A 12,920-nucleotide genomic window follows, 5' to 3' on the forward strand; every position below is an offset into this window, starting at 1 on the left:
AAACACGCCCCATAATCACAGCTCTATGGAGCAGTATCAGGCTCATATTCTGACTAGAATTGAGTCGGACTACGTCAGGCTATCAAATTTGACTCAAATTTAAATAATCCTTTTGGCACATTTAAAATAAGTATGTTTTAAAGAGAGTGAAATCTAAACCTACTTAATACATTTAAATGTAGGAGGATTAAAAAAAAACATCAGAACATTCAGAATTAGGACTGAAATAGCACCTGAAATAAAGTTAGAATTGACTGATAATGCTTTCTATGGCGGGAAATGGGGTTATACTTTATTTGGAGATAACTGCTTGTTTAGGAATTTTTTGGATCTATCTTGTTTTTTGTGAAGGAAAAAGATGATTTCCATGTATTTCTGTAGTCACATTTCAGAAAATAAAAGAAGCAGTTTTCAAATGTGTTTTTTGTTTGTTTCTAACACCTTTACCACTTGTGAACAAGCTACTACAGGTTGGCCTATTTTACCTAGGTCAGTTAGCCATATTTGTCATGATGGGTCTAATATTTTTTGTCCACATGCAGAAACACTCAGAGAGATTGTAAAAGTTTGAATGTTTATTTTCTGTTAAACAACAAAACAACAGGAATCAGGTTAACACAGCTTGGTGGGACCTGCGGCCAGGTATCCAGGTGCGACTGCACAGAAGGAGAGAGAGAAATGGTGAGATCACGGTTGGTGGGAAGAGAGTAGATTACTGAATACTCTTTTCTTACTTACTTACTTGCTGCTAGAATTGCAGGGTGGTATGTTCCAATTGTGGGGGCTTTGGCAGGTTGAAGGTGGACGTGACGTTGGAGGGTGGACAGGTAAGTTTATGGAAGCACAGAGGAGCAGCGGAGCGGACTGTCAACAGGAGACTTTGATGAGGTCTGAGCTCAGAAGAGAGGAGTTGTGGAACTCTTGGCGTCTCGAAAGGTTTTCCTTCATGGCTGGAAAAACTCGAAAAATCCTAGAGGATCTAAAGGTATACTGCTGAAGATTCACAAGAAACAAAATGTAAGAGCATGAAGAAACTTGTAAAGTTTAGAGAATTACTCAGCTAAGCTCTGAGGGGTTAGAGTACCCAAAACAAGCAAACACTCGGACGAAGAGGTGATGACTGTCAGCTGCTCATGTACTCCTCTGAGGGGATGATGACGATTTGTTGCAGGTGTGGATAGTTGAAACGTGTAGGCAAACCCTCCAAGACCGCGTAACCATACCGTACCATCTGGTGGATGAATGGTGGAACTGAAAAGGAAAACAAACTAACCCCACAAACTGGAACCTAACAATATTAAGCTACACTATTTATACCTTTGTGTCAACAACAACCATTTATTTTCTACAAGTAAAATAACTGTTTTCTTTGTCAAGAAGAATCTCCACGAAAGTCATTTTTAAGTCCTTCATTGCCCTAAGATCTTAATAAAAAGAAAAAGAAGGAGCACTGAGACTTTTTTTGTCACCTTTTAAATGGCAGAGATTTTCTTCAAGAATAAGAATGATTGTTTTCTACCTTCGGCTACTTTAGATCGCCAATTAAATTCTAAATAATAGCCTATACTGGTAATAATATGTTGAGACTCCAAAAGAGATCGGATTCTTATGAAACGGGTACAATACAGTTTGTCTGAGTGGTGATGTCATAAGAAGGGGCAGACTCCAGAGAAGATCTGACCACTCCAGCAGATCTGATATCTATACTGGTGTTATACTGGTGTCTGGATCTGTCCAGAGCCATAGGTAAGACTCTACAGCTCTGGGAGTGTCACTTTGAGATATGATTGGTGGCTGTTCACTGCGTATTGTAGTTATGGGAGGAGAGATAACACACAGTAGAAGTAAATTTAAACCGGCAGCTGCTTTGTGTTTTATTTTAAACTAAGACTTAGGAGAGCTGTTAAACATATGGACCTTTTTTAAAAAAACAAAAAAGTAAAACCAAACTGCAACAGAGTGCTTATAATGGCAGGTTAGTATTATATTGCAATAAGTTTGAAAAAACATAGAGTTAGAATGTTGTTTTTCTTTACTAGTCAAAAAAAGCAATTCAGTGCAGCTCCTCAGAGGACCATGACTCACAGTTCCAGCTAAAAATTTACTCATATTTGTCGATTTCTTATTGAACAGAAATTGACCAGACTGCAGATTTTCTAATGATCTAAAAAGATCTGAAAATATTGGAGCAAATGCTACCACAAATGCTGCCACAGCAAAATACATGCAAGGTATGGATAAGGAGTGTAAAATATGTGAATAATGATGGAGGGAAGTTTTGTATGCTACATTCTGGAAAAAGTAAGTAAAGTGCAGTTTTATTTTAAATAAAATCTACAAGCCAGAGAACCACAAATTTTCATTTTTTTTACAGTTACATTCTCTTAGGAAACAATTGTAAAATTATCATTTAGGTTTTAAGGGCCATGTTTTTTTGATGGGGTTGTTGAATGCATCTGAATGTTTTCTTAAGAAAAACAACTGAAAATCTCTCAGATTATAGCAATTTCATTTTAGGAAGGAAATACACAGAAAATGGCAGACGGAAAACTGCCTTTTCTTTCCCTTTTTTTGCTTATCCAACGATAGAGAAGATACAAACACCTTTATAGACTGTACACAAACCTTTTACCATCATAGTTGTTCTGGTGGTCGTCAAAACAACCATCAAAACAACCGAGGTTGTTTTAGTCAGCAGTTTCCTCAGAACCTGAATTTTTCAAGGCAGAATAAAGTTAACGTATTCTGCATACAACCCCGACACACAGGTGAATAATTAACTGCTAACAAGTTTGTCAACCAATTCTGAATAAATCATTATGTCAATCCAGGAAAACATTCAACTGTGGCACCACTGAGGCAGTGAATGAAAAAAGACTTGCTATTTTCAAGTCATCATGATTTAAAATTCTAGGAAGTAACAATATGCCATGATTAGGACTGCCACACAACCTAACAGCAACACCAAGAACACCTATGAATGAGCGTTGCTCCAACAACTTCCAGACTTACAGGAATATTGTGGCGTTGCCTAATGCTGGAGCGCAGCGCGCAGGACAACACACAGCAGATGTCTAGCAGTGGCATGGCACAGCACCATCCATGTTTACTGGCAGTCTGACACTGCATGCAGGGGAAACACCACAGGCCACAGCAGCCTGTTGGGGAGATGAAGAATATTTTATTAGTGAAATTATCACAGAATCCACTTAAGTTTATCAAGTAATAAAGCCCACAAAAGAAATGTAAATTATCAAGGATAGTTTTGGTGTTAAAAGAATTTCAAATCAGATTCAGCCCATATTTGGGATTAAAGCAGACTGAAATCACTTCACAGTTTTTCTAAAAAAAAAAAAAAAAGTCAAAATAACAATCCATTGGACATGTATGGATGCGATAGGCACCAGCACCCCTTGCGACCCCACTCAGGACAAGCGTGTAAGAAATGGATGGATGGATGGAATAAACCAGGGAACAGATGTGAGTCAATCAGAAAAACTTACTGCCAGTGTTTAGCAAGCTATGCACTGGAGGCAACATGTTTCTGTAGCACCTCCTCAAGTTTCACGCCTTCACAGCTCGTGTCCTTCACCCAAACCTTTAACTTTTAAGTTCCTGAATTTTTTTCTTAAGGGTAGAAGGCTTTAACACATCAGGCATTTTGAAACAAACAAAAAAAAAAAACATATTTACAGTTAATGAGATCTGGCACGTGCCGCTTGATCCATTTCTAAATTATAATGTTAATTTGTTGTTTTAATTCCTGCTTTATGTGTATAACTACAGAAGGGTTTACAGTCTTCACCTGCAGTGGTGCCTTGTATAAACTTTTTCAATAAATCCACACTGCCCCCTTCAGGAATACAGGTGTTCATGTAAGCGCCAGCAAGTTATGTTAATACAGTGTCCTGCAAAAGTGCTTTCAGTATTTAGGTGCATCCATCTTCCCTGTTTCTGCTGACATAGGGCATGAAAACTACAATTTCCTTCTGTCACACTCAGAATATTGCAAAAGTTAGAAATAACCTGTTCAGGGGCGATGCTGAGAAAGTAGCCATGCATTTGTTACTTCAAGATTGGACCATTTCAATTATTTAGGAAGTCCACAAACCTTAAGCCTTCACCTGATAGAGTTCTGCAGAAGGTTAAAAAGAGAGATCATATCTCTTCTATCCTAGCTTCTCTACATTGGCTTCCTGTTAAATCCAGAATAGAATTTAAAATCCTCCTTCTCACATATAAAGCCTTAAATGGCCAAGCTCCATCTGATATCAGAGATATGATTGTTCCTTATGTTCCTAACAGAGCACTTCAAAACAATTAATTAAAAACAATTCACTAGACTTTGTTTCCAAGTTTGAAGTCATTTCACCTCCATCAAGGGAGCTTTTTCAATTCAAAATGTCAGAATTAACATTGAATTGGAAGCTTTACAGAGCGGCCCAAAACAAAGCCTTTTTTTGGTTTAGGAAACATGCAAATTGAACTGGAAGAATGGGTCCGCCCCTTCAGAATTGGGAGTCATTTGGGTTCTTTGTTAACCTGCAATTCCCAATAATGGTCTATGCCTCTGAAGGGGAGGTTGTTAGGGGGAATTGTTGGCCTTGTTAATCAGGCATGATGTTTTGGTTCTCTATATGGGGCCAGGGGTTGCGATTATAGCGGGAAGGAATCAAATCTATTGCTGCATTGTAAGTTTTTGAAAGCTGATACCTGAGTGTGCCACCTCCGGTTAAGGTTGGTTTTTCTTTCTTAACATAAATGGCTTCCTCACACCTCTTTTCAAACCACCTGTTTTCTTTGTCCAAAATGTGAATATTCTGGTCCTGGTCATTTCAGAGTTGTTTTGATCATTCAAACTTTCCCAGCTGTCTTATTTCAGCTGTCTTTTTTCGGCTTCCTGTTAAATCCATAATAGAATTCAAATTCCTCCTTCTCACGTATAAAGCAAGGCTCCATCATATTTTAGAGATCTGACTGTCCTTATGTTCTTAATAGAGCCCCTCACTTTTAATCTGCAGGTCTACTAGCAGCTCCTGGGAGTACATAAAGTGGAATGCTAGCCAGATCTTTTAGGATGTGTTCCAATTAAGGGGCTGCATCCTTCAAAGGACCCGATTTACTTCAGAAAACTAAAAAAACAAAGGTCTAGAAGAGATCAGCTGTCAGTTTAGTTGCCTAGCAACCATGAAACCATGAGGCATAGATCTTAGAAGCTGATGGAGCACTTAAACGTTTGTTTTTTGAATATCCTTTATCCTATCATTTATCAAACAAAAAATCTAATTTTTCATAATTTACATTTCTTAAGCCATAATTATTTTATGGCTATTTTTATAGAAATATAAATGGGTGAAGAAAAGCTAAAGATATTTTTTATATTTATATTTTTTTTAAAACAAAGCAGAGTGTGCATGATGTCATCCATGTGTGCCGGCTACCGTTCATTCATCCTGTCCGCTGAACTGCTGCTAGTTTTACTCACATGCCTGGAAGATGTCTAGTGCTACTACCACAGATGATCTCTCTCTCGAAATGGAATTGAACGATTCAGATTAGTTAGCTGAATGAATAGAATAGAATAATAGGGGTAGCGCGTAGCCGCCTGTGGCCCGGGCTGCCTGTCACAACTCCAGTCCGGCGTGCGCGGATGACATCATACACGCGCTGCTTTGTTTTTAAAAAATATAAATAGAAAAATAACCGCGGATGTCTGAGGGACAGTGCTTCGCCTACATGTTATGAATGCTGGCGTACCATAAAGAATAAATTATGAACAGTTTAGTTTGTGCTTTCAAGTCGTTGCCCATAAGAAGACGTAACTTGGATATAACCTAACTGAATATCTTCAGAACAGCTCCAAATGACACAAAACTAATATGGGTGAGTAGAACATGATGTAATAACATAAAATCAAAGGCCCAATGTAAAAAAAAAATAAAATAAACGATGTTCCTCTTTAAGGTTAGGCTTCCTTTTTGATAAAGTTATAGTTAGAGTGGCTCAGGTTATATATTTAACAATATGCTGCTATGGGTTTAGACTGCTAGAAGACCTAGCAAACCTTTTCATTACTCTGCTTCATTCTACTTCGACTCTCCAATGTTGCCTTCATTGGTAGTTCAACCTCCACCATTATATTTTCTCTGCTCTCATCATAGTAGCTTTATCTGACCTCATCCTGTGACACTTGATTAGTGCATCTCCAAATAATCCTCACGAGTTCTGCTGTTTGAGCAGCAGCCTCACCCTTTCCTGTGAAAACGTGTGGTTGGAGGATATCTACATAAGATGGCTCCCTCCAGGAAGCACCAGCTTTATCCACGCTGCGCCAAACAAACGGCCACTCTCTCTGATCAGGGAGAAATTATCTGAGGCACAGCACAATGATTCCAGCTAAAGTTTGAGACAAACAGGCTTTTTTACTAGCTAATTAGAAGTAAGCGCAACAGTTATTTGCTTATGGAAGTTCTTTTTTTGGCTGTATGAGCTCTCAGACATTGTTTAGGCTTCATGGATGTTTTCATATGGTAATGTCATGAAGTGGGCATCACCCAGATCAGAGATGAGGCTTTGCTTTAAAAGCAAGTATTTTTGCTGAGTTATAAAAAAAGAAAATATATATTTAATGACAAATTAACCCTGTTGACCAATATCTCATCATATATTGTGACTTTGAAAGGCTTGAACACTTACACTTTAAGCCATTATTATGCTGCAAAATTTCCTAAATTGTAGTTTTTCTTTTAGCTTTTCTTATAAATTTGTGTTGCTGCCTGTTTTGACTTGTCTCTAACTTATCTTCTGGTACAGCTGAATATTTCTGCTGAGAGATAAATGGTTTTATTTCACCCAAGTGTTTTATTTCATCTTCTTTTCCTGTAGTTTCCTTCAAAGGTCCTGTTCACACAAACACAGGCTCAACTAATTTTTTTGTTAGTTTGGGTGTATTATTAACAGATAGATGCAACGCAGTGAAACATTTTGTCATTCAGAAAAAAGGAGACATGAAGAAAACAATCAAGCTTTACTGTTTATTGTGCCATGCCTATAATCAGAATTTTTAAATGTCATGCTGCCTTTTTATCTGTGCAACACAGGAAGAAATCAGAGTGATCACAATCTGACAATGTAACAGAAGTGTAACAATGAAGTGAGTCTTTAAAGTCACAGATAACTGCTTCAGAGCAGCAGAACATGATGCTTAAATATTTAGAGTATATTCATCTAGTGTGGAAACAATATCCTGTAGTGGGAATTTTGGTTCAAGCTAGTTAAATGTTAGCTTAGCATTTTTAGTAGATTTAAAGGAGTCAGCACCACAATACTGCTGTATTTTATTGTTGATATCTCCTGTGGGTCCTGTAGTAGTTTGCATCCATTATGTTTTTTACCATCTAATTTCTACTGACTTCCGTCATACTGTCCAGATCACAACAGAGATCAGAAGGTTCTCCCAATTTTACACTTTGGTCTTAATGGCTGGTTATACTCTGTCACAAATATTTTTGATTTATGTCTGTGCTATGTTATTCCCTGCCACAACGCAAATGGGACAATTGCAAACTAGCTGTGGGTCTAGATACGGCAGAGGAGGGAAGGAAGTGGGAGCAAGTTTGTTCGACAACGTGGGGACATGAGCACGAAAAAGAGCGGGGATCCAGTTGGAAAAAGGGTCCCAGTGCACAGTACTCGAGTTGAGAGAGGATGAGGGGGGATGGAATCCACCTTAAAAAAAAGTTCTTAAAAATCAACCCCCTTCTTAAATGACAATCCCCTGTGACATTTTATCACCGAATGTATAAACATCTATTATGTATTAACAGTAATGGCAATAATATTGCCCTTTCAACATTCTGGATTGATGGTGTTCTAAACTAGCCTGACGTAGTCCTACTCAATTCTTCCCGACCTCAAACCTTGTGGGCGGGTCTAAGTTCGGAATGGCACCCAGGCTAGTTCTAAACAGCCTTACGGCCAAGCGGCAAAGCCAACATGATTTGAGGGAATGTGAAAATAAGGAGGGGAGGGAAACTTCTGCAGGTTCCAGGTTCTAAGTTGCAGAGATCTTCCTCCCCTGCTTAATTTGAGAAATAATGTGTTTACAATTATGCAAGTTTCTCCACATAATCAGACCTATTCTCTATTATTGTGGTATGAATTTCATAAGTCTGGGACAATAAATTTGAAAATTTGAAAAAAAAAAAAAAACACTTGTAATGATGGGAGCAAATCTTTGGCAGGTTCCAGGTTGTAAGTTGAACAAATAAATCGTCAGAAATGATCTAGATAGATGTTGATAACAACATCTGGAATAGCCATCCACTGAGCAGAGAATTTATTCGCACACTGACTGTAGCACATCAAATGAAACATACATTCCATACAAGTAAAATCCTATTAATTCAAACTTATCTGTCCACCAAAACTATAAAATTTAAGGCATCCTTGTATAAGAAATATGAAAACATTATAAAAATGTTTAAAATTTCCCTTTTCATTCATATTTCAATCAGTTTTCTCGTCAATGGGTGTGCGTTTAGGGTGATGCTCGCTTCTAGACAGGGGAGGTAATTCTCGGCACAAAAGAGGAAACCCGGAGGAGAGAATCGAAGGTTTGAAAAATGCATTTTAATTAAGCAATTTAAAACACGTGTTAAGATTATTATCTTGAAAGAACTGCCAAATGTGATGTTAATGTCTGGCCAATGGTTATCATTGAACTGAATGTTGACATCTGAGTGCAAGCTCCCTCGTGTGACTTGCAGAACGCCTGTAGTCCGATCAATGGTAAATAGTTTCAGTTTAACGGACTTCTGTAGTCTTTATCACTTCTGCAGGTGCAGAAGTCTGCAGGTCCATAAAAGACATTTCATCTCAGCGCTGTGTGTCCCGAGCCCGCAACATCATAAATGAAGCCTCACCCCCCCACCATGGACTGTGCTCCCTGCTGCCCTCTGAAAATGTTAGAACTGCAAATTCACAGTCATATGTTTATATTACTCTTTTTAAAAAAATCTTTTTTACCATTTTTCAAGGCTACACTTTACTTTTTTTACTAGAGAGCTGTTCTAAACAAAATTTATTTTTGTATTAGACTTGTGTAAACAAAAGGACAAATAAATCTGTCTAAGTCTAAGTCTTGATGATCCACCCAGAAAAACTATACCTTTATTTGTCTGACCACAAAGATTATAGCTGGCCTGGTTCAAAACAATGAATTTGTGAAAAAAAAAAACACTTATTCTCCTTTCTCAGAAATGTTCTTAGGGCGTCTGGTTTTAGAAGCTACTTTAAACATCAAGACATTTGAACTTATTAATGGTATTTTTTTGCAGGATGTAAGAAATTAGCTCAGTGGACTTACAGGTCCCCATATCGCTGCAGCAGTCACAAATGCCAGTGCTCCATGTCCCGACACCTTGATGGGTGGAGGTGACCATCACCACCTGGGATGGTTGGGGTTGGTAAGCCATGTCTGGAGGAAACAGAGTCGACACATCGAAAGAGGAACTGTGTAGTTTTATTTGAGCCCTTGCACACTAACACCCCCAGTTTGTTATTTTAAAAAGGGAGCATCAGACGTGGTGAGAATTAATTTACATGCTGTGTTGAGCTGGGTTCAGGTACATCTCTAGTAACATCATTTTTATTGAGGAGACACGATTAATATGAAAAGTAAACAAACTCTAGACCAGGGGTTCTTAACCTTTTTGTATCACACCCCAAAATTTAACCTACTCTGCTGTGAATGACCCCCGTCCCTATCTCAAAATATTAGCATATTGGGATAAAAGTTCATTATTTTCCATAATCTAATGATAAAACTTGAACATTCATATATTTTAGATTCATTGCACACTAACTGAAATATTTTCAGGTCTTTTATTGTCTTTATACAGATGATTCTTGATTCTGGCATACAGCTCATGAAACCAAAAATTCCTATCTCACAAAATTAGCATATCATGAAAAAGGTCTCTAAACGAGCTATGCACCTAATCATCTGAATCAACAAATTAACTCTAAACACCTGCAAAAGATTCCTGAGGCCTTTAAAACCTGTGGAAGCAGTAGACTGAGTCTGGAACGGCAAATTCCAAACCTCTAGAGAAATCTCCAAAAATTGATGAAGACTCACTAATTGTTAAAAAGAAAAATTTTGTTCTTTTCATGGTGGAAGTGATTAATTGTGCTGCACAGACGACAAAAAAACCCTGAAAAAATCAAAATAATAGTGAAGGCTGCAGAAAAATATCTGGACGTAAAAGATTTGAACTGGGAGATGGTTGGAAGCATGATGGGAGGACCAATGGGACCATCAGAAACTGGCAGAGTTACGATGACCTAAAGTAAATTAAAATTATTCAGGCAAATGTGATTTAGTATTATGTGGTTTTCAGTTACAGGTTTTTTTTTTGTTTTTTTTTTAGGTGAATCGTTTCCTGTTTCCTTGCTTTACTCCATATCAGTTGGTGGCGGTAATGCACATTTCACAAGTTTGCCAACCGCCATAAAATCTCATAAGAAGAAGAAGAAGACTGAGTCTGGAGTAGACACATCCAGAGCTAACGTGCACAGGTGTGTGCAGGAAATGGGCTACAGGTGCCGCATTTCCCAGGTCAAGCCACTTTTGAACCAGAAAGAGCGGCAGAGACGCCTGACCTGGGCTACAGAGAAGCAGCACTGGACCGTTGCTCAGTTTTGCATGTCATTTGGACAGAATCTGGAGGAAGACTGGGGAGAAGGAAATGTCAAAATGCCAGAAGTCCAGTGTCAAGTACCCACAGTCAGTGATGGTTTGGGTACCATGTCAGCTGCTGGTGTTGGTCTACTGTGTTTTATCAAGGGCAGGGTCAATGCAGCTAGCTATCAGGAGATTTTGGAGCACTTCACGCTTCCATCTGCTGAAAAGATTTTTGGAGATGAAGATTTCAATTTCAGCACAACCTGGCACCTGCTCCCAGTGCCAAAACCACTGCTAAATGGTTTACTGACCATGGTATCACTGTGCTCAACTAGCCTGCCAACTCTCCTGACCTGAACCCCAGAGAGAATCTGTGGGATATTGGGAAGAGAAAGTTGAGAGACACAAGACCCAACACTGTGGATGAGCTAAAGGCCGCCATCGAAGCATCCTGGGCCTCCATAACACCTCAGCAGTGCCACAGGCTGATTGCCTCCATGCCACGCCGTATTGAAGCAGTCATTTCTGCAAAAGGATTCCCCACCAAGTATTGAGTGCAGAACTGTACATAATTATTTGAAGGTTTACTTTTCTTTTATTGGTTGGATGAAATATGCTAATTTTGTGAGATAGGAATTTTGGGTTTTCATGAGCTGTAGGCCAAAATCATCCGTATTGAGACAATAAAAGACCTGAAATATTTTAGTTAGTGTGCAATGAATCTAAAATATATAAATGTTATATTATTATATTAATACTTAACTTTATCACAATATGCTAATATTTTGAGAAGGACCTGTACATGTATGTCGCATTTCCATAATTGGAAAACCACTTATGAACTCACTTCAGCTATTAGTCTCTTAATCATCTTATTTTAAAACATACTGAGATTTTTTTTTTTAAAACAGAAAGCAGCATCAAGTGGCTAACTTTCCCGAACAGAACAACAATATTCCCTAGATCCCAAAAAAATAACGCAAACTTGAAACTTTTTTTTTATGGAATAAAAAGATAAAAAGTGTGCTAAACTTGAAGAAAACACACTAGAAACAGCCCACGTTTATCTTTAAAGTCGTAGGGAAGTCATATTTAAATTTCCAATCATTCTGGCATAAACATGTATATAAATGTACTCTTTATCAGACCATATTGTGCCAAAAGTTAGAAAATTTCAACAACAAAAAAATTTCTTTTTTTTTTTTTATCCTGTCTTAAAATCTGTCGGAGGATTTTTCTTTATTCTATGCAGGCCAGTTAGTTATATGTCAGCTTGTACACCTTAATTCGGCCAGTCATATATCAACGGTCATCTGTCAATCAATTTTTTTGGTCACAGCTTGAATTATGTGTCACAGCTAATATACGCAACGGTTGAAATAAGAAATAAGAATAATTTGTTTTACCATTGAGTTCCGTCCCAGTGTTCCGTTGGAACAGCTGCTTCCCTACGACTTTCAAACCTGTGATACGTAATTTCAAAAGAAACAAGGCATATTAAAAAAAAACAAAAAAAAAAAAACATAAAGACATGTCTATAATGGACTTATGTTAACAGCACCCTATAAAGGAAGTTGACCCCTTAAACATGTTGCTTTTCTTGCCAAACAGAACAAAGGTAGTAAAGCTATTAAAACACACAGAGTTGGACTTTGTGGCATACTTATGTGATAAAGGATTTGTTATCTTTTTAGAAAGAAACTACCATATCAATCTACAATCGACCATAAAGGAATTGTCCTTCGTGGGACAATAAAGGGATTTAGTGGCGGCTTTCCCAGTCCTTTTTCTATCACTAAATGATGAAAACCATCTTTAAATGATACGTGTGAGGTCTGCAGCACTTCACCTCCTATGTGACTTCATGGATGAGTCTTTAATAAGCTTTCTGATTAATTTAGGTAGACCAGCCACTTGTTACAGCTGGTTTATATTTTTCCCATTTGTGGATACAGATTTGCTGTAATCTCTGTGCTCATACATAAACTTGCTGCAGTCTTTGTTCTTTAACTCCTTTATATAGAAGTGTCATGCATTGCTTCCTGAGATGTTTTGCCTACTTTATGTGATCAGAGAGGTCCTATTGAAGTCATTTCCTGACTTTTCAAGAAGCGTTGCAAAAGAGACTGTATCAGAAATCTGGTGGTTTAAAGAGTGGAGCAAGTGAAGTTTTACATGGATCCAGTTTGGTTCTGGATAGCATGGATTCACTTCAATTAGGAAAATATATATA

General features: G+C 37.9%; 1 protein-coding gene across 1 annotated transcript in view; it reads right to left on the reverse strand.

Moving 5' to 3' along the window:
- Positions 1-9,476, reverse strand: part of LOC107087746 (placenta-specific gene 8 protein-like) — a 12,996-nt gene extending 3,520 nt beyond the window's left edge. The window contains exons 1-2 of the mRNA XM_015379478.1: positions 9,368-9,476; positions 3,013-3,158 (exon numbers count right to left, since the gene is read on the reverse strand). Of these exons, the coding sequence (XP_015234964.1) occupies positions 3,013-3,158; positions 9,368-9,476 (255 nt within the window). The remainder of the gene's footprint in view (positions 1-3,012; positions 3,159-9,367) is intronic.
- Positions 9,477-12,920: the final 3,444 nt, after the last annotated feature.

Source organism: Cyprinodon variegatus, unplaced genomic scaffold (assembly GCF_000732505.1).
Source record: "Cyprinodon variegatus isolate N-32 unplaced genomic scaffold, C_variegatus-1.0 Scaffold193, whole genome shotgun sequence".
Taxonomy (NCBI): Eukaryota; Metazoa; Chordata; class Actinopteri; order Cyprinodontiformes; family Cyprinodontidae; genus Cyprinodon; species Cyprinodon variegatus.